The following is a 23,098-nucleotide window of genomic DNA, read 5'->3' on the forward strand; positions in this document are numbered from 1 at the left end:
CCGTCTACTCCAACGGTACTTTATTTCCTGCTGTAACGACTCAAAACTTAATCAGTCGTTGGTCTTGTCTTAGATTCAGGAGCCGTGTGTCTATCCCATCACTACCCTCACTATATTAGCCTCTACCACTGCTAATGGGAGGCTGTTCCACTTATCTACCACCCTCTCAGTAAAGGAAAACATTTCTTAAATTCCAGTTAAGCCTCTGAGCCTCTAGTTTTAGGTTATAGAAAGACAGATAGACAAACAAAATAGATAGATAATAATGATGACGATAATGATGACAATAGATAAGTATATATATATATATATATATAGATAGATAAATAGATGGATAATAGAAAGATAGATAGATAGATAGATAGATAATAAAAAGATAGATAGATAGATAGATAGATAGATAATAGATAGATAATAGATAGATAATAGAAAGATAATAGAAAGATGATAGATAGATAGATAGATAGATAGATAGATAGATAGATAGATAGATAGATAGATAGATAGATAATAGATAGATGCTGAGAATGATGACAATAGATAATAGATAGATGGATGATGATAGATATAGATATGTAAATAGATAGATAATGAGGATGGTGACGATAACAATAGATAGATATGATGATGAAGAAAGAAAGACAGGATGATAAAGGTAGACAGATAAATAGATATTATGATGAAGATACACAGACAGACAGACAGCCTGCCTGCCAGACAGATGATGGCAATAGAAAGATACGATGAGGAAGACAGACAGAGTCCACCAGCTCTTGGTTCAGGACCCTGGAGAGCGCCAAGCACGCGCGCTCTCGAGTTCATTGGAAAGCGTGGCCGCGCTTGTCAGGTAAGCGGCGAGCGGGAGCGCGCTGGCTGGTCTCCGAGCCAAGGAAGAGCTCGCGCGATCCCCGGGGAATCCCAGGCACGCGCGTCGGCTGCAGGTAAAGCGCATCCTAATGGCGGTGAAGGGGGGGGGGGTTGGGGGAAGGTGATTTAACCCGTTACTTGCTGCAAAGAACATGCAGTGTTCAGGATGCATCATCTGCACCAGAGGTGTTTCAAAGCGCGAGCCACGGAGGGGGGGGGGCATATTTAATATGTTCCCTGTGACCTTATGAGGAAGCACGGGAGGGGGTGGGAGGGCACAGGCATACATGTCTGATGAGGGAAGAGGAGGGCACGCAGTCTCCCTGAGCATGGAGCGGGGCTGCTGACAAGCACAACCTGTCAACGAATCAGTGAATGGGAGGCAGCAGAGAGGGGTCTCGCTCCCCGGTACGGCTGGGCACAAAGACGAGCTCGGGAAGGAGGCAATGCACCCCCGCCTGCCCCGCCAGGACCGCGCACAGCCCACGGACCACCACTAAGTGAGTGCAGTATCGTGAGCTAGGCATTCACGGATATTGTGTCTATAGTCAAGGGCTGGCAACCTGGGGCCACCCAGCTGCTTTTGGGCAACAACTCCCATCATTCCTAAAATGAAGGGAATTATAGTGAAAAAGTCCCAGGATGAGCACAGGATAGTGCCCCCCCCCTGGATAGTGTCAGGGTAGGGGGCCAGGGGGGGGTGGCTCTGGGCTGACCAGATTTAAAGATTTTGTGTTTTCTAGCATTCCCATAGTAGTCACCAGCCTGTCTAGTGTAGTCTCTGTGGTGTTTCCTTGCTGACTGGATCCTTTCATGGATTTTCTATACATTCTCCTTCTGTGAAAGTGTTTTGATAAGCATGGGCGATGCACACAGATCTTTATTGTTGCCCCCCGTGTCTGAACGTTGCCAGTCTGCCCCTGCATGGTGTAAATGCCTCCAGGAGCGTTGGGCTATTGTAGTACGAGTTAACCCATTGGTGCCGGGCTGTACGGTTTACACCTCTCTGTTGTGCAGGGCTGGCTGTGCGGATGCCTCTGCTTGAAGAAAGATGTGTCATGGAATAAGAGGCAGGAGGCCAGCGCTGCTTCTAGGTCAGCCTCTCCTGGCCCTTCTCCTCTGGGTCCGGCTCTCCGTCTGCTTTGGTCCAGTGCAGCTCTCTGTGGGTAAGTCAGTGACGCTCTATTGTCTCCAGCAATGAATAGGTTAACACAATGTAAGCATGCACTTTTTTTGCTTGGAGTGGCTTTTGATGAATTATCCGGTGTTTCCCAAACATCACAGAGAATCTCCATCCCTTTCTTCTTTGTCTCTCGCTTTCATTCCTGTTCTCTATTAGGATCTCCTCCAATTTGTGCCGCTCTATTCCGTCTTCTCTCCTTCTGGATCTGTCTTTCCTTTCCTTGCCCCCTATACAGATGTCTCTTCCATTCGGTTATAGTTTTTGTTCTTTGCTACTTCTTTACCTCTGTCTCATTCATGTGTTATTCCTTTGTTTCCTCCAAGACTCTGGGGCTTTATTCACTAAAGGGAGACTTGTCGGGGGTGTTGTGGATTATGGTTATAGATAGATATGATGATTATAATAGATGATAGATAGATGGATGGATAGATAGATAGATGGATAGGTAGATATATGGATATATAGATATGAGAGACAGGTAGATTAATGTATAGGCATCAAGACAGATGGACAGATAGATAATGCATGGATACATCTATAGATTATATCAAATAAAAATAGCCGAGAACGCTGCCAAACAAGTCTCGGTTCAGGACCCTGGAGAGGGCAAACCCCGCACGCTCTTGAGTTCAGCCCGTCCGGTAAGTGCTGCTACTTCTTTACCGCTGTCTCATTCACTGGCTATTCCACTGTTACCTCCGAGACTCTGGGCTTTATTCACTAAAGGGGCGAGTTGTGGTGTAAACTCCCTCACATCAGTATTCATTCTAAACGGCCAACACGGACACATTTCTCCAGCATGAAGTGCTGAGCTGGCCCTGTTTAATGCACGATCCAATGCGCAAGGAGACGCTTTAATAAATCTTGCTGATTTAACTATACATTATACAGGGCCAGTGACGCTCTGCCTGCACGCGGAAGGTAACGGGCTGGTTCATAACGTATAGTGAGCTGAAAGAGAACTCTTTAGTGAACGAACCCCTTTATCTCCATTCCACTTTCCCTCTCTCCTTTTTGTACGATCTCACGCTCTTCTTCCAAGGCAGGGCTAGAGCTGACCGTACTGCATAAAAGGCCAACATTAACCCTTCGTTGCGCATAGAATTATAGGAACAAACCCATAACTCACCGTTTAATTAATCAGCGCCACTCGGCTCGCTGGCTCTCTCTTTTTTTTGGCTCTTTTCCCTCTCTCTTTCCCCCCTTTCTGTTTCAGACTATAATGCACTTTACAGAACCGCAATCTCCCGGCACACACTCTAATATATTAAACATTTAAATATATATTTAGTTCTGTAAGATCGGGATTTCTTTGTGCGGGTATTAATAGGATTTGCAGCGTGCTTGCTTCTGCCCTGGGCTTTAACACTAGCTACAGCCTGATAATATTATTACGGCTTCAAAAGTGTGGAATTTAATAAGACGTGCGGGGTTTTATACAAAGAGCGTTAGACTATCTGCTCCGCTCTCCGCTGTTCCACAAGCCAGAAAATCTGATTTCTTTATTGAATGCTTCACGACGTATAAAAAAAAATTGAAAGGCCAAAAAAATTATGATAAATGCCTTTTATTTTTCTAAGTCAGCGGCCGGGAAATGAATGGAATGTATTTCGGGTTACGGTATCGATATTTTGGGGCTTTGATTTTATGCAAACGGCGTCATCTCGCCGAGAGACGTACACCTACTCGTTCGGCCGTAAATAAAAAGAACAATTCTAAGGCGAAGTTCTAATTGTGGAGCAGTCGCCATGCCAACTAATGGAATATTCCTGCTGATGACTCCGCTTTTGGCACTTTGGAACAGAATTATTCGTTATAAATATGTGTTCCAGGTTATTACCGGAATAATGTTAACACTTCTGCTGCCAGAGAGGTTGTGTTCTACATTCTGCGGGCATCATAAAGGGTAAAAGATATTGCAATATGTTTTATAGACAGTGAAATAATTATTCATTGAGAACTTAAAGGAAGCCCTGGCTGTCCATGGGACCATCTTGGCAAATGCCACATGGGCCAGTGCCCAATGACACCTCTTACCTACCTTTATTGTTGCTTGTATTGACATGGCCTGTCTTTTAGTGTGTGGCCCTTGGATGCCTCAGATCGGCCCCAAGCTGCAAATGTCTAAGAGCGTATGGTGCAGCTGTGTATATCCAGCAGGCGTCCACACGTGGGTCACTTATTTGGCCGTTGTCTAGGGTGACCGCATCGGCCACGTTTTCCAGGACACATATAATTTATACACATTGCTGACCAGCCCAGATAAAATGCTGCCCTGCAGTATGTGGGATGTATAGACGTATGGAAGGGAACCAATTAGTCAGTTATACATCCTCCATACCGCGGGGCTGCACTTTATCTGGGCTGGTCAGCAATATGTAAAATGTTTGTGTGTCCTGAAAAACATGGTCGATGTGGTCACCCTACCGTTGGCCTTAGAATGCCAGGGGCAATTATATTCCCCAGCCCATCCCTGGCGGAAAGAACAGCTCTATGGAAAGCGTCCGGATGTAGAACTAACCAGTTAAGGTAACATCACAGCTTTTAGCAGAACTAAAGTTAACCTATTAACTATTAATTAGAATAACTATTAATTATAATGACTTAATTATAAGCTATATTGCTGGGCAGGCAGGATTATTGTTTTGTATATATTTGATATAAAAGTGGGGGACTCTTTTATCTCAGGTGGCAAAAGGTGGCAATAGAGCATAATGTATGTCTTAGTCTTTCGATTCTAGTCTTGTCATACCCCTTGAATGTATATATTGTAAGAAGGGCTGCATAAATTGTAGGAGCTATATAAATAAAAGATAATAATAATTAATTTCCAATCCTCAAGGTCTTTCACTTCTCTTGTCTGAAGCAATGGAGGGGGATGTAGCTTAAGGGGGATCAAAAATGATTCCTATTCTGGGAAAAGAGTGTTAGGGTGACTGCTCCCCGGTATATAAGGCGTGTTCCTATTATATATGTTACTTATTTTTTTTTTTATATTACTTATTTTTTTTAATCTATAAACACAATTACAATATCTACGCTGATTTCATCTATAGAACTGCAGCATGTAGGGTGAAGCCACGCTAGCCTGTGTTTGGAGAGCTTGCAATTATGTTAAGTATCGGATTCGTTCCTTTCGGAGGGGGTACCAACGTGAAGACATTTTGCCGTATAATGGTAGTCTGCCAAATCTGTGCCTTATAAACTATCGAAAATTACAGGATATCAGCAATCAGCAGTTTTAAGGAAGATATGTAATCACAGCGTCTGATTGTTTTTAACGTTATCATCATAAAATCTTACGTTATGAGCAAGGTGATAAATTCTTATCGGGGAAAGAATTTCATTTGCTTAAGAAATAAATAAGATTTTGTATCATCTTTAGCTGCATGCTTCCGATATTGTAAGCAACCCACGTTCTGGTTCCTAGGGTATGTAGGGCCATGTGTGTACTAAAAAACAGGGCAGTTTATGTTACTTACCCCATAGAAAGAGTGGAGGAGGCAGTCGAATCAGTGTATGGTGGCATTGGTGCTGAATTACGAGCCTCTTGGCCTCTAGGCACATGCTCCCACAATCACCCACTCTCACGTATTTTGTCGGGTGCCTGGCTCCACTTCTTGAGCTTGGTGGAAGCTGCCATCGCCAACCTCCCACCTCCCAGCTATAGTAGTCTGGACACCCAACTGCCGCTGAGCGGCTGGATTATCCAGCAAAGCGCTGGGAGTCACAAGAGCCTGAGGCCCCTAGGCACATGGTTAACGTGCCGAATATTGTGCACTAATGCCCTGACTAGTGCACTGACTGCTCAGCGAGGTGCGGGGTCTCCTTAAAGAGACGTTCCACCCATCATAGACACTTTAATATATATGATAGCTGATGGGGTCCCTTTAAATTTACATGGCGGCCCCTCTTGCAGATGCATTGGGGGTATTCTGCATAATCCACCCATATGCATTTGCCCCTTACCCCCAGCCGTTTTCCGTGCGTTTGGCTGAAGCGGTCTAGATTTCTGTTATAAATGGAGCTCGGTATTTATCACGCACAGGCCTTTTTTTTATTCGTTTACAGAAACTAAAGGGGTTTTATGTTGAATTAGTTGTTTACAATGATACGACCATATTTTAATGAATCCTTTCTAATTATCTAAAATCTACTTCACAAGCTTTATCAGCTACACAGACGCATTGCTGGAACGGTATATCATGGAGATTAATGGTGCCACGATTAAAGACCATAACTGCTTGTACATTGTTATATGTACCCATCCTGTGTGTCTAATTAGATGTGTTCTAATTATTTTTTTTATTGGAAACCTATAATTTTTCAGTGGGTTACAATGTTGCTTTTGTTCAATTGTGTTAAGTGAATTCCGTACCCAGAGGACCCATCGCTTTGGCTGTGCACACCTTGAGCATATTAACTTAGCGCTGGTTGGCAGGTAGACATACATTGATTCTCACCATTATGTCGCGTAAGTGATTGCCCAATCCTGAGAAGATTGGGAAACAAATCGATAATTGTTTACAGTGCTTCGGGGTAATAAGAAGTGCCTTCCTGACTCCTGTTTTGAAGGACAGTCATTGTGATACCACCACATTACACATACGTTTGTCTGTGTATATATATATATATATACATATACATACAGATCTACATATATATATATAATATTATTGATATATATATATATATACGGTATATATATATATATTATTTTTATATTTTATATTATTTTTTTTTTTATATAATGTTATATAATTACCAATAAAATACCCAAAGTGCATCAAAAGCAAGAAACTTTTTTTTTTTTTTACAAATATCCTAACAAAACTGATTTGGTTTAAAATGGAGATATTTCTTCTCGTTTCACAAAACCTCTGATTGTTGCCCTTTTCACAAATATATATAAGAAACAGGTATTCTATCATTTAATACTATTTTCATTACTAGAAATCCCATTGAATCAACATAATAACAGAGGACAAGTAAGAAAGCGTTCAGAAACCAGTGCAGTCACCACGTTGTGTGACATTCTCTCCCTGCGGCATTCATTCCTCTAATAACCTTAGGCTTATTAATTCAAGTTAGGCTTTCTGTTTCCTAGGATAATTAGGTGCAGCTTTAACATCATTCTTACTTGATACTGAAAAAACCCTTATGGGAATAGTAAGGCATATATATATTTAACTTAAAAATAATAATGAATCGCCCTACTACATAGAAACTCTGTGCTTAATGACTAGACTGTTCTCACTTGCTAAACCTAGCTCTTAAGTCTTTGCCATGGACAGGGTGATGCTGCATTTACTGCTGAACTTGGCCATGATGGAGAATGTACACGGTGAACATATGTATATGCATGTGCGGACACGCGGCGCTACTGAGCAGGTCCGCCATCATGGAAGTAAAAATGGTACCGGGCAAGCATGGGGACCTGGCCTTCCAGATTTATCACAAGCCCCCCCATTTGCCTTAGTGGTCTGCTACCTGGGACTGGGACCTCATGGCCTGCTACCCATGTCTGGTGGCCATAGCTGGGTAAACTCCAGGTTCTTAGGAGGTGGCGTTGCATCAGGCCCCATTCCCCCTCGAACAATGGCGTGTGTCGCACTACATCAGCAGGACCGTCCACTGATGTCAGCGGGATTGCCCACCAACATTGGCAGGACCTGCTACAGGGGAAGGTTCCGGGTAACTGGGGGCACAAAGTTACCAGGTATGCTGGTTGCCCCTTTCTGGACTATGGGGCCTGGTGGCCCAATTGCAAGCTTTAGGGCCTGGTGCGAAAATGGGGTGAAGCAGTAATAGGACCGGGTGGCAGGAGAAGCATGGGGCGGGGCAGGGCACGTGGCCCCTGCCTTTAGGTTTGTACAGGGCCCCAAGATTTATGGTGGCGGCCCTGCTTCTGAGTTATAGAGCACGGTGCCCCTTTAACACGTGAGAATAATTACATGGAAAAATATATAGATTTACAGAAATTACCAAGAAATAAAAAAAACATGTGGCTTGGGATTTAAACTGTATATTAATTTTAAATGACTGCTTAACAATATAAAAAAATGAAAAGGAAATGTATACGGTCATTTAAGAATCCTGCCATGGTGTGCTGGAACAGTAAAGTTTATTACATGTTCTTTTTTAAGCTTCAAGGATGCAGGGGAAAGAAGGTCAGCCGGGACACATAAGCGGCACAAACGCTGTCAAGCATGAAAGAAAGCCGGTGTTCGGGGCTGGGAAATGCTGCTTGTGATGAGATGCACAATTAAGGCGACAACACTGGGCCAGATTAACTAGAGCGAGGCTGGATTCACAAGGGCCAGGGGGCCGCCATTCCTAAAGCGTTTCACCTGGAAGCCATTATTTTTTGGGGGGGCATATTTGCAAAGTTATTTCCAAAAACACCTGCTTTCTCGTAACCCTAAAAAAGCAGCTTCTTGGAAGATATAGTACCTGTTACTTATATCTGTAGACTCCTAAGAAACATGACATTAACCCTTTAAATTCCAGTTAAGGGACTAGTAAGCACAGGGTTAAGAGCATAAAGATATAGCAAAGGTCTTATAACATATCGGAGAGACCTTTGGTGTCAAGAAATCCTCCATAGGAAAAAAGATTTCAGAAAATGCGAAATAGTAATATCTATCCCCCCCCCCAAAGAATAAAGTAGAAACTTTGATGTAACCTTCTCTGTCAATAACCATAGACATGACATCTCCCAAGTGTCCCTGTTTAAGCGGGACAGTCCCTCTTTGGGACCCAAGTCACTTTTGTCCCTCTTACCTTCCCATGATGCTCCTCTTTTCTAGGAACCAGGTGTATCACATTGTTCTGGAATAATAAAACACGTTATTGTTTGATTAAACAGCAATGAATGCATCTATTAATTAGTTTCAACAAAACCCATTGATACAGAAATGTAGCCTCAAAAAGTCCCCATAAAGCCCCACTGTGCCTCTTTTGCCGTTTAAACAATAGCCTAATTGTTTCAGGAGTTAAACGTTACTCTTTTTTGTAAATGTTAGTTTTTTGAGAATTTAGTTTGTTGGATACAAGATCTATAACATACAATACATGTATCATGCTTATGTGAACATCTAGGTCTGTACATTTATTTCTGCCCCATAGAGATTTACTTTGCATAAGACTATTACAGTGGATCTGGGGGGTGATAATATGAAACCAAGTTTAACAAAATAACATTAATATAATTAATTCGTATCTAGAACTCAATCTGCTGGGATTATTCTATTTATTTCTGCGATATGGAAATTAAATTACTTCCGCTGCAACGATAAATATGCACGGGGATTAATCTGGAATAATGTGACCTACTAACACTACAAGCACGAGTTTTGCTGTGTATTAAATGAAGGGTATAAGGGTATTTCCCTCTTGTATTTGAGGTCTGAGAGAGGTGTAAACTTTGGGGTTTTATGTCTTCATAGTCATTAAATCACAGTGTGAATACAGTCATTTCATCAAATTTAAATATCCAAATATTTTTGACATTATTATTTTTATTAATTATATAAATTATGTCATTTATTTCAATTTATCGTATCAACCTAGTTAAAAATTATACTTCACCGTTCGTGACAGCCCCACTAAGAAAGAAGGTATATTAGAGCACTCTAAGAGTGCTTTAATATGCATTATATCAAAGAAGAATAACAAGTGAATCTGCAGCCCTGCAGCTGCCCTTCTCCTCTGTGGTCTGACAGTTCTTGCCACTGATTGGCTGCTCAGTGGGAGCGCGTTCCCCACATACGTACTGGGACTGTATTTATACGATGGCTGGAGTGTCTCTTTAAGAGTCTCCTGCGTCTAACCATGACATCCCTCCATCCTTCTTTCAATGCCCTCCAATTTATCAATGTCTTTGCGGAAATAACTTCTTCCCGGTGATCCAGCGTTTAGAAATATATCAGATTCTGGGCGCACCACCTTGAAATTCTTCTACCAAGATAGAAACTGCTTTCATTACTGACCTGCAACCTTTGCTGTAAAAAAACACATTTATGGTGGAAAGACATCAACGGATATATTCTCAAATGTTATATTATTCGTGCAACATCACAACATCGGCAAGTTATGAGATTGATATCTTCAAGTTTTTTTTATTACCAGCATCAGATTAAAAATAAATTTTCAAAAAGAATTCTTCTATTAAAAAAAAAAATAGCTTCAGTGTTTCCATAATAGCATAATGTTTCTAGCTAGCCGCATATTAGGCATTTGTATGAGTTCTCACTCTGTTATGTGAGACCCAATCTACTAGACACCCTGATTCCTTATCATACTGCCTTGGGTAAACAGTAGAATGGCTCAGTCCCAATCACCCTGTCTGACACCATGACTATTGAGAGGACTTCATTAGCATTGCCATAAAGCATCAGCTCAGTGTATTACTACTGTATACAGCACTGGGGGTCAAATTACTGTATACAGCGCTGGGGGTTATATTACTGTATACAGCACTGGGGGTCAAATTACTGTATACAGCGCTGGGGGTTATATTACTGTATACAGCACTGGGGGTCAAATTACTGTATACAGCGCTGGGGGTTATATTACTGTATACAGCGCTGGGGGGTTATATTACTGTATACAGTGCTGGGGTTATATTACTGTATACAGCACTGGGGGTCAAATTACTGTATACAGCGCTGGGGGTTATATTGCTGTATACAGCGCTGGGGGTTATATTACTGTATACAGCGCTGGGGGGTATATTACTGTATACAGCGCTGGGGGGGTTATTACTGTATACAGCGCTGGGGGTTATATTACTGTATACAGTGCTGGGGGGTTATATTACTGTATACAGCGCTGGGGGTTATATTACTGTATACAGTGCTGGGGTTATATTACTGTATACAGCGCTGGGGGGTTATATTACTGTATACAGCGCTGGGGGTTATATTACTGTATACAGCGCTGGGGGTTATATTACTGTATACAGCGCTGGGGGGTTATTACTGTATACAGCGCTGGGGGTTATATTACTGTATACAGCGCTGGGGGTTATATTACTGTATACAGCGCTGGGGGTTATATTACTGTATACAGCGCTGGGGGTTATATTACTGTATACAGCGCTGGGGGGTATATTACTGTATACAGCACTGGGGGTTATATTACTGTATACAGCGCTGGGGGTTATATTACTGTATACAGCGCTGGGGGGTTATATTACTGTATACAGCGCTGGGGGTTATATTACTGTATACAGCGCTGGGGGTTATATTACTGTATGCAGCACTGGGGGGTTATTACTGTATACAGCGATGGGGGTTATATTACTGTATACAGCGCTGGGGTTATATTACTGTATACAGCGCTGGGGGTTATATTACTGTATACAGCGATGGGGGTTATATTACTGTATACAGCGCTGGGGTTATATTACTGTATACAGCGCTGGGGGTTATATTACTGTATACAGCACTGGGGGGTTATTAGTGTATACAGTGATGGGGGTATATTATTGTATACCACCCTGGGGTTTATACTCAAAATAAATATTTTTTCTCCATGCCTGACATGTTTTTTGTATGTCAGACATGTCAGGTGTGAGTAACCACTTCAATATTCAGCTATTTCTGACTTTAAACTCTGATATTGAACCTTCTGTTAACTCCTTGGAAGTCACGCGCGTTCTAGGAAACAAATACAAAAAACTGTCATTGTCACCATAAACCGAGCTTACATTCTTAGCACAGCAAATCAACGCATTTGCTGAATAAAGTAAATATTTGCGTCTGCTAAATTGATGTTAAGTGTTTATCCAGTTCAAACACATTTAACCAGAACCGTTGAATGGTTTCTAAGTCGCTTACATTAATGTTCTTCGGAGTGGGTAGAGAAGGCGGATGCTTTAATGTGAAAATTCGCACAGCGGTTGTCTCTCTTTTTTATCTGAATTGCATAAGTATAGGTATAACATTTCTATACTAAGTAGCTCTTAACAGCCCTTTTCCTTTCTTTAGTCTTACATGAAAGAGTGAATTCTGGGAAGTATAAATTTGGCTATTTTTGTCATTCTTGCATGATTACACCTATTTTGGATGTACATTAAGTTGTCGAGGGAGTGTATTTTTTAGATGTTTTGGAGGCAGTTAGATTTGTTAACTCTTTATCGTGAATATTTTGACTTTACGGCAAGGGTGGTAGATACATGGAATAGCCTCCAATCTGAAGTGGAAGAGGGGATTTAAACATGCATAGGATGGGCTTAAAGCTACACTAAATCTAAATTTCTACATCAGGGAAATGGGCAGACTAGATGGGACCAAATGATTCTTATCTGCTGTCAAATTCTATGTTTCTAATATATTTATTTGCATTAATTTCATTTGTCTTATAATCTTGTATGATAAATGGGCTGCAGCCTATACGCTTGAAATGATTAAATTTGATTGTTTCGTTAAATATTAATCTAAATATCTCATCAACTGAAACAGGAATAATCCAACAATCATTTCCATTATTATCACTATTATTTTTTTTTACATTTTAGTGACTGCTACAGCCTACTTTACATATTTACTTTACTTATTCAAAGGCAAATGGGAAAAAAAACTATTGAATAAAAGCAATACAAATAAAATATATTGGATGTAACATACAACTGAGCGGCTTGTAAAACTGATGGGGGAGAAAAATAACCCAAACCTCTACAAGTCAAGTTCTGCTGAATATATACTCCATGCGTACTAGGTTTATGACAAATATATTAAAGTATAAAGTACAGTATACATAATTATAAAAAAGTGAAATTATAAAACTATACAGATATAAAAACACTAAAAACTTTTTTAAACCCTATCCATTAAGAAAGTTTATAACTTATTCCTTAATACCTCTTAACTTGTGTTCCAGATTTAGACGACCCCCCCCTGCTCAAATATCTTTAGGAGATTGATGTATTTCCATTTGATCACCTTCAACCTCCTAAAATAATATTAGTTCACAAAAGAAGACCCCCTGTGCCACTATGATTTCTGTTTATTTTGGTTACTGCATTTTGTATTGTTCCTAGAATGTGAAGACTCCCTCAGATCTATTCACTAGGAAGTCGAGTGGTTAGTTGGAGTGCTCAAGAGTTAACTTGACTCACCAGACTTGACTGAGGTTGCATGCCCTCTCGTTTTAACACTCACAAAGAGCGTGCATATTGGCTAAAAGATGTGTTTTTTTCAACTTTTCATTTGTTTTTAGTTTCAGTTGAGGATATGCGAGTGCATTCAACGTTACATTTTTCTAGGTTCAGGTGAGGACATGCAAGTTGATTCAAACCTTGCATGTCCACACCTTTGACTCATAGAATATAGTGCAAAAAACTCCCCCAATAAATAATAAAAAAGAGACAAAAGACACCCCATGTAGAGTGGGGCAGAGAGGTAATTAAATCAAACAGGAGGTATATTCTCCAATTGCCCCATGTCCAGTCCCACACAGGCTGTGGCCCTGCCCCGAGCTGTCTTTCTGATCTTGAACCATTTTTATCCCCTGCCTAACTTACTGTGAGCTCTTGTGTCCTGCTCTGGCCATGCGTCAGCGAGCTACCAGAATCCGGCAAGTTCTGTTTTAAACATTTCTGCAAGCTGCTCAACATGGAGAAAAATATGTGTTTGAGTTAAAACGCTATTAGTTGAGCACAAAGCCAAAACTGTACGGCTCAAACTCATATCAGACTGAGAAAAAAACAAGTGTGCATTATGAGCGATGCCTGACGCGTTTCACACATGCTCTTATTTAATGGTTTAATGAGGTTTGTTCCACAGGGACTAGTTGCAGGTACTGGAAATGTGGAACACCTGTCCCTCTGTCAATTAGGTGAAAATTAGCAACAATTAGAAGGAAATAATGGAAGTGAAAAAGCTGTTAGCGCTCTTAATCATAAAAGCAGCAATGCGGAAATTTAATTGAAACACGTTCATATATTTGTGTTAATGTAAAGCAATTATGTAGTACAATGAACACAATGTTTTGCACAACTAAAGGACCCAGTATTAAGATTTAATACATTTTAAACACTGTGGTTTTCAAAGGTTCTTACGTCTGGTTCTTGAGAGCAGTGAGTATCAGTAGTTAATGTCTCGGGGGGGGGGTATTAAATGAGTTAAGGAGTTTGCCCTATTGGGCGATCGGGCTCCCTGTCGCAACACTTATGCTTGTGCCGTTTGGGGATATCAGGGACCTCGAGTACACTATGGAGCACTGTGCCCAAGCGACACAGCCTCTATAGTAACCATGCAGCACATGCGTGTCCTGCATATGTATATCCTGATGTGATGTCAGGATATGACATCATATCCCATCCTAAGCATGGTGGACAGCTGCCTTGGAAAGTTTCTGCTGTCTAAAGCCTCCTCTTAAGAAATGGACGAGGTGACTGAAGTGGTACCTGGGGATTTTTTTGACATCAGCAAGATTAAAGTGATTTTCTGTTGTACAACTTGCCTGATGATCTCTACCTCTGGGAAAGAGCCTACATGGTCCAACATAGGAAAAGATTTTGAGTCACAGTAGCTTGTGGGAACCCAGATGTATTCCGAAAAGCTTACATACCTCTGCATCTATTTCTATGGTGGCCCAATCAATGGTATCATCTCCCACTAAAGACTCAATCTTTAAAGGAAACGTTTCTGGAAAATGGTGGCCAGCGAAATGTGGACATGAAAACATCATCAGGTTTCCACTAGAACCCAACAGAGCTATAGACAGAGTTCTTCTTTCCTACAGAATGAGGCTTATTAAATGAGGAGGTAAGAAATCTTGTTGCATTAACTATACGTGATGAAGGCCAGCGATTGGGAGATTCTCCTGTTTAAAGGGCTAAGCTGGCACTCCATTATGAATATGTTAGAACGAAAAGATATTTTTTGCAGCTCAGTTTCATCTGCACCTCCTTTTTCAAAATACCAAGGTTTTCTTACCCGCCCCTTTTTAACTCTATAAGTACCAGAAAGGGAAAATGCTTACATGATATAGTTCAAGAGCTCACTATATACTACTGATGAGACGTAAAGCAAAGTATTCAAAGTTAATACACCCCCTCCTCTTTATCTTAACCAAACCTCTGTCTTACTTCATTTAACCCTTCATTTTCTTGTTTAATGTTTTGCCGACCCGTTACATAAGCTTCCCTCCTTACAATTGCCCGGTTGCTCTCTCTTAATTGTGCCTATGGAAGCACAGAAATCCATCAGTCTGATGTGTGTAGAAGGTGGAAGCTTCATCCTCTGTAGTGACATATGTTAAAGATTCTAAAGATGCTTCAGAATTGGCGCAATCCCATGGCATAAATTAACCCTTCCTACATTTAGTGAGCATTGTATATTTGTATAGCTTAACCAAAGACGCTAACGTGCGTTCGGTTGAAATAGGTTTCTAGAGATCCCCCGCATCAATCTAAATAAAAGAGCAAGTAGGAGAATGAAGATACAATCGTATCAATGACTCATCAGCAAATGATAACCATCTGATAAGCTCCCGAAGGCTGATATTTGACGGCTCTTTGAGAATATTGATTATTAGCTTGGAAAGAAATAACTAAACTCGTTGGGTCTCATATCATTCTCCGCATTCACCTTCTCTGGCTTATAACAACATTCAGGGCACGCGCTGTTAATGATAACGAGTTATTGAATGAAAGCAAAAAAAAGATTTACACGAGTAGCCAAACGCAGAACGGTCTGCGGAGTATGTTTCCTACATGTAGGTTGATTGATAAACACCTCATTTATAAAACAGACCCACATTTTAAAGGAGAACTTACATGTTTGGAATCAATGTATCATTTATGATATTTTGGTGAAAGCGTTGATGTGGATAGGCAATAAATCCTATAAAGCAGCACATCTTGAAGACACATTTTTGTTTATAGGGTAAGTTACTGTGTCTTGTATTCTTGTTTTCGGCATTCCTGCGGCTTTTTAAATGCGTTGGCCCAACGTTTACGCAAAGATTGGCTGCAGCAGGCAATAGAATAGGTTTCACGTTAAAGTTCTTGTCAACTACAACTCCCATAATGCTGTGGTCAACCAGAAATACCCCGCATTTTAAGGATGCTGGCAAAGCCTAATGGGAGCTATTAACCCTTAGGTGGCATTGCAGTTCTTTGAGCGGTCTACTGGCTGAAAGGGTAATTATTCCTAAGCCATCACAGGGCTATGTTTTTGTTTGAAACACAAATTAACATGTTTCTAAATCCCTAGTTTTGATGCGTGTTTTTCACAGCTAAATTCTGGCATTCCGGCTCCAGCGATACATATTAATGTTTATGTTTCCGTATCAGAATGCACAACTTCACCATATGGTGTCTTGGCATATTTATGATTATTATTTGGGAGTGCTGATTCGCTTTGGGACTTTTAATAAAGAAACAGATGCCTTTATTGGATTCTTTTTTTTTAGTTTTTTTTGCTACAAAAATTGTTAACCACTTCTGTGTACTTACTGGAATGATTTTTGTTCCCCTATTCTCCCCATTTATCGCTCACTTAGCTGATCATTAATACACAGACAGAAACAAGAAGAAATACAAGGACTAGAAGCCATATAACATAACAGGGTTATACGTGATGTAAAAAGGCTGTTTCCCTAAGTGGATTTTTTACCTTACCTAGAGGTTTGGTAGATGAATGAAGCAGCCGCTCATGAGAAGTGGTAAAATAGGCAAATAGAGTGAGGGCATTTATTCGTGTATAGGTAAAGCATATGGCTACTGAATCTAAGACGAGACCAACGACTGATTGAGCTCTGAGTCTTCACATCAAGAAAAATGAGCAGAGTGGATGAGGCCAAATAGTCAATTTCAATGCTTCTGCGTTTTTTCTGGATAGTGAATTGGTAGAATATCAGAAATGGTAGAGGTATTGGGTAGACATACGGCTATCCCGAACAAAAGACAAGACCAAGGATCAAGTAGGGTTTACGCTCTTAAAGTAGGTAGGAAAGTGGGCAGACTAGATGGGCCAAACAGCTCTAATCTGCTGACAAATTCTATATTTCATAGCAATTCCATTCACTAGCCATTCACTACCTGTGAGGACCAAACTTATATGCCTGGCCACTAGCTTCATGAGCATAACGTAACAAGCGGCTGTGCATATCCAGCGGCCCGCCACACTTACATCATCAGGTGGCCACTGGCCTTAAAGTGCTAGTCCAGTCCTGGCTGCTTAAGTCACCTGGCACTAAGTGTAATTCCAAAATCCGGTGGCATTTTTGAATTACACTTTTTTGCCATCTCCCCATGTTGTTAAACCAGTACTATTCATTTTTTTATCATTTTCGAAACCATACTAGTTACACCCAAGTGTTTTGTGGCTAGTATAATTGTCAGTTTAATTAATCTGTACATTTAGAACCATAATGGGCCATGTTTATAAGGAATATATTCTGCTATATTGTGGAGCAATCGTTATGGAAACCAGCAAAAGCTTTCTGCTGATTGATCTTCGTTTTGACCTTTTCAACGTAATTGTTCTTCATAAATATGACCCGATGTTACTTTCTTCTTCTCATTAGATTTTTTTTTCTTCCCTTTTTGAATCTGACGGTTCCATTTATCTTGTACATTTCAGATGTAAGGCGGAGGGGTGGAAACACTCACGCCATATTATTCCCTTGTATTATGACCTTGCAGCGGGAACGGAACAGTAATGGGCTCTGCTGGAAAGAGAATAAACACCAGAAACATGAAAAAGAAATGATCTTCCTAGAAAAAAAAACAGTTACCCTAAAAACAGAGTAATTTGGTTAAAAGCTTTTGTCTAGAGTGAAAACATTAAGGAATGACAGCAATGCTTTCAGACGATATACAGTACTTACTAGAATTGTTAAATTAAAGGTTGTCCACTTAAACTACTTCTTGGGCGGCCGACGTTACAGAACATTTCTCAGTTTTTTAATTACCAGCACACTAAAACAGTAATCGCATGTAGAACAGATGACTGCAATTGTATATAGCGGAAGTATCGGTAATATTAACCCCTTAAGGACAATGGGCGGTCCCTAAACCCATTGAAAACAATGCATTAAGGGGTTAATGCTGTGCATTAGGGAATAAAGTGGGAATAGCTTGTTCCCTGTCTTTTCGCATCTTTCCACTCCTGTCTGTTATACCGTCTGTCTAGTTTGCCCGCTATCCATGCATACTGCTCTTCATCACTGCCCTTCTCTTTATCTCTCTCTAATCTGTCACCGTTCTCTCCTTCTCTCCAATCTGCCTCTTCTCCATTCACGCTGCACCTTGTCTGCGTCTTCATTTCTGTCTTGCTCCAGTCTACCCCAAACCTTTCTCTCAATCCCCAATCTGCAGCCAATCTGCACTCCATTTATCCTGTGTTTAATCACTGCCCTTATAGCTGCTATATATATATATATATATATATATATATATATATATATATACACATACATACTGTGACAAGCCTCCCTTTTCCTTGGGACTTTTGTCAAGGATCTTGGCTGTAACCACAGTCTTCTAGGGTAAATGAAGTCCAGGACACATCCAGCTCAGCTTCAATGTTTATTTTCAAGGAACAAACAGCAGCAGTTGTAAGCAGAATAACAGTCTTCGCTTAGAACAAAACAGGTCACAATTTACCATCAATGTGGCTTTGCAGAGAGAAACCACCCCTCAGTTTATCAGCTCTCCTAGCTGGCATAACAGTGGCTTCCTCTCTGAATCAGGCTCAAACCCTTTTACCTTCTGCCTGCTAATTAATCAGCCACAGGTGAGCTGCTACTTACCCCACACCTGTGGAGCTCCTGTCCAGAACGCAGGCTCTGGACTGGACCAATACAGCAATTAGTGCTGTTGGAGCACTGGCCCACCCTGCTCTTCCAGATGCTCCGCCCCAGGGACCCTTACCATGTTTTGCAAACTGCCAGTAGTGCAGTTTGTAGTCAAACATCTTTCCCTGGGACATATTTTAAGGCAGACTACTATTGACCAAGGCTGGTCTAATATACCTGCCATCTACCACTTTACCAGACCTTGTGTCACAATACATATATATATATATATATATATGCACTGTATATGAGTCGGAAACCTTACCAGTCCATGGTCCCCTTCCAGCAGTCTTTATCTCTCACGTCCCCTACTCTTGCATAATACTTTTAATGACTTTTATGTCTTTTCCTCTTCGCTCCAGTATGATTCCTTTCTACTTGTCCCTTTCTCTTATTGCTACCCTTCAATATGCTTTAAACTCCATTGAACCCTAATGCTGCAGACTCAAGTGCATTCTGTTGGGCCAGTCCTAGACTGAGTGCCCCTCCCCCCAGGGAAGAATACCCCAAAACCTTCTGATCTCTTAGAAAGCTGGAGCACCATAGTAGGAAAGAGTGGCTCAGGGATTTCCCCTAGTAAAGTCCCCCAGAAGCCGCTACCACCTCAGACCTGTATCTCTAGAAAGACTATACTACTACTCGGCACCCCCACATACTGCCAGGGACACTCTTAGCCCCAGGCATCTCAGGTAGTTGCCTGGGGCTAAGAGTGTCCCTGGCAGTATGTGAATCTTTGACCATGTCATGGACATCCACTGATCAGTCATTTGCAGGAGACAATACAATTGCACTTTACAATTATCCTTCTGAATCTCACGCCAACTTTATACAAGGTGGGACCAACCACCGGCATATGAAAATCCACCAACGTAGTAGTTTACTCTTTAGAGGTTAACCTGTGTCCCATTTTAATAACTAACCCAACATACAAGTAGTAGGGGCTTGGCCCCCATCTAATGGGCAGCAGTCACCTGCAATCCACAGCTTGGTGCAGATAAATTTAGGAAGCTATGGAGAAACAAGTTCTAGAACTTCTAGAATACAAAGCAATAAGTATGTGACACCCACTTAGGCTCAGGTTTAAATACCAAATGTCAGCATTGTCTTCATATTTTTTTTGCAGGACCTGGTTATGAAAGGATTAAACACCAGCGGTCATAGATTAAACATTGTGTCATAGATTAAATTCCTACTGCTGTACAAAGGACAAAGTCATTGTAGATCAAATTATTGTGTCCTTTTTCTGCCCTTGGCTAAGCTAGACAATGAATGGGCAAAACGCTTTAGGAAGTCATTTGTGACACGGTGACACTTCTACTGTCAGGTGATGCATCTGTGATTACAAATAATTCTTAATCATTTTAATTGTTCAACTCAATAAATGTATCAAAGGATTATTCTCAGTGATGCCACTGTTCCTGGACTCCTGGTCCTAAAGGATCTCGTGAGCCAGAACAATCCCCTAGTAGCCTAGAACCAGACTTCTTCTGGCTTGAGGCTTATGATAAATGCAATTTGTAGCACCCATGAACCGTATTAATAAAGAGCAAGGAATAATACTTCTCCTGCCTCCTTAAGATTCAGAACCTCTGATCATTATCATTGTCTCCGTGCTGATGGTTTACTGGGTTACTGCATGTTCTAGGTGCTGGAATGCCGAACTTCAATGGAATAATATGTAAGATCTTCTGGTTTTTGTTTTGACGTGGACTTCTCCCCACAAATTTTCTTTCTTTTTATTTATCTTTTTCTAAAGAAAAAGACTAGCACCGTGAGTGGAGAGTTTTTTTGTATGGTCTGCTGATTCAATTAAAGCTTTTTCCAGGTGGTGGGTCCAATGTAGCTATTAAACAGCTTGCACATAATCAAAAAGAGAGACGGAGAATATAGCTGTTTCACCAAAGCGTAGCCTGTGACCGGAATTAGTTTTTCTTTCTGTAATAACTAAATCTTTGGTCTGGCTTTGTAGCGCAAACTTTATTTTTTTAACCACACTAAGTTCACCATTTCCTATCTACTTAAGGTAAGGCTAAATAAAGTGTCTGGGTCTTAAGCCAGCTTCCCAAGGCCCGTTGCACAGGTCTGAATTATCTGTTAATTGCCTCTGGTTTGAGTCGAAAGATTTGCTAATCCAAGCAAGGTATTTTTTTTCCTGTTATGATTAAAAAGACAGACATACTGTTCTCCATTAATCTTCTGGTCCACCATGAAAAGATCCTTCTGAAAGTCATAGGAGAGCATCATTAAGGGAGTAGATCTACAGTATTTTGATTAAAAGTTAAAAACTTTTCATTTTTCGTACAGCCTCTACCTTTTATAATTTATTTATAACTTTTTATCTGTCAATAGCGCTTATAATAGAAACCTTCCTTGAATGATCCCTTTTTTTTCGGCAAAAGTCTACAATCCTGATATTGCTGAGAAGAAGGATCAATACAAAGAACGGATAGATTGGGTAAGGAGGGCACTTAACGCTATACCTTTAAAAAATAAAGTCAGGAATAATGTACAGGAATCTCATTGTACAGAATATTGAGTGGGAAAAGAACATTATCCTTTAAACTATTGCAGAAAAATAACTGCATTGAAAGGTGAAATACAGTGACGTTGCATAGCAACCAATATCATGTTACTAAAAAAAAAACATACAAAATATAAGCAGCTTTTGTTTAAAACGTAACAGCTGGTGAAATATATATAAAAAAAAAACAAAAGAAGAACAAACAAAAAAAGGTTACAGAAGATGACAAATAATATGATTATGTGGCGTCCTCATCTGATTATCAGACATAGAAGTTGTATTAATCTTTCACCTAAAACTATTTTATATTATCCAATGGATAAAACTTTTAGCCAAATGTAATATTCTGTTGGTTGCTACGGTGATAAGAATAATTAGCACCGGAAGCGTTTTTGTTTTTTTATACATAACCCCTACATAACATCTTATCTATACTGATCAATCAATCAGGAAGAGGATGTTGGGTGCATGCTGGTAAATATTATGGCACGGTGCCATATTTTTATTTATATTTACTATAATATCCTCTTTTACCGATATGGCTTCCATCCAGCCAATAGTAAAGCCGCTGGTACGGTGGGGACGCATGCGCAAAAGGCCAAGGCATAAAACTGGTTTGACCTGGAGTCTTAGGGTGAAGCTTGGCTTCCCTGAGTCTCTGTGTCATTTTCTTCTTTTTCCAGTGACCACGCCCACTCCCCGCCTCTTCTCCACCCACTTCCACCAAAGCCACTCCTCCTACCTCCAGGTAGCGTACCATGATACAATAGACTTTTCTCAGTGCATACAGACTAGAAGGTTAAATCAAACCTTATAATAACCAATTCACCCGAAGCTAGTGGGCGCTTAACACGTCTTCTGTCATTTAATATACGCCATCTCAGATTCCTGTTTATTTAATTACTAAAACAAAATGCTCATTTTTGCCTGAGAACATTTCTAAGAAGGTCACTGTGTTACGGAGAGCGAAATGTTTTTCAAGCATAATCAAAGTAATTAAAACTTGAGATGCAAAATGTTTAATTACTTTTTCAAAACCCTTCTTCAAATGCTTCAGTGACTTTTAAGAGGAGAACTGCAGGAAATTTAAGAAAATAATCATGTATGGTCATTAAGTAGTTCTTGTATCATTTGCTAATTTGCTAAAGTATTACATCATGATTCACTGTTCCATTACAAAATGTTTTCCCAATCACAAGGAGAAAAAAAAGTCATATTTTTTATTTTTAACAGATCATTACAGCTGATTAAACTGGTTTAAATAATAATTATTATATGTACATTATGCCTCGTACTGGTTATCTCTTTTAAATATATCAAACACTGTTTCGTGATTGCTGCTAACAATTTAAATCCATCATTATTAAAAAAACATTAAAGCGGACGGTCTAGTGTACCATATAACTCCACGGATGTGGAGACTTAATGTAAATGTTTTTTAAATAAAACGCCAATTAGAAAATGTCAGTATTTTTAATTTATGAAATGTGCCTGATTGCGAGATACGGGGGTTTAATAGATGCTGCTCACTAGAGAGATCCCTCTTACCCACGATTACCGGTAAATGTATCGGAAAATTTAGAAAAAAATTTTTTTTTAGGTAAGTAAATTATTTATGGGACCGATTTAGAAATGTAATGGCACCAGCAGTGATATTTCTGTGTATGTAGTTTTTTTTAGGTATAAAAGTGTTCAAATTCAATATCTTCTTTGAT

General features: G+C 40.3%; 1 protein-coding gene across 1 annotated transcript in view; it reads left to right on the top strand.

Moving 5' to 3' along the window:
- The first annotated feature begins 1,171 nt into the window (after nucleotides 1-1,171).
- SUSD4 (sushi domain containing 4) overlaps nucleotides 1,172-23,098 on the top strand; it is a 61,446-nt gene continuing 39,519 nt past the window's right edge. The window contains exons 1-2 of the mRNA XM_053460022.1: nucleotides 1,172-1,367; nucleotides 1,885-2,033. Coding sequence (XP_053315997.1) covers nucleotides 1,919-2,033 — 115 coding nt within the window. The 5' untranslated portion in view covers nucleotides 1,172-1,367; nucleotides 1,885-1,918. The remainder of the gene's footprint in view (nucleotides 1,368-1,884; nucleotides 2,034-23,098) is intronic.

Source organism: Spea bombifrons, chromosome 3 (genome assembly GCF_027358695.1).
Source record: "Spea bombifrons isolate aSpeBom1 chromosome 3, aSpeBom1.2.pri, whole genome shotgun sequence".
NCBI lineage: Eukaryota > Metazoa > Chordata > Amphibia > Anura > Pelobatidae > Spea > Spea bombifrons.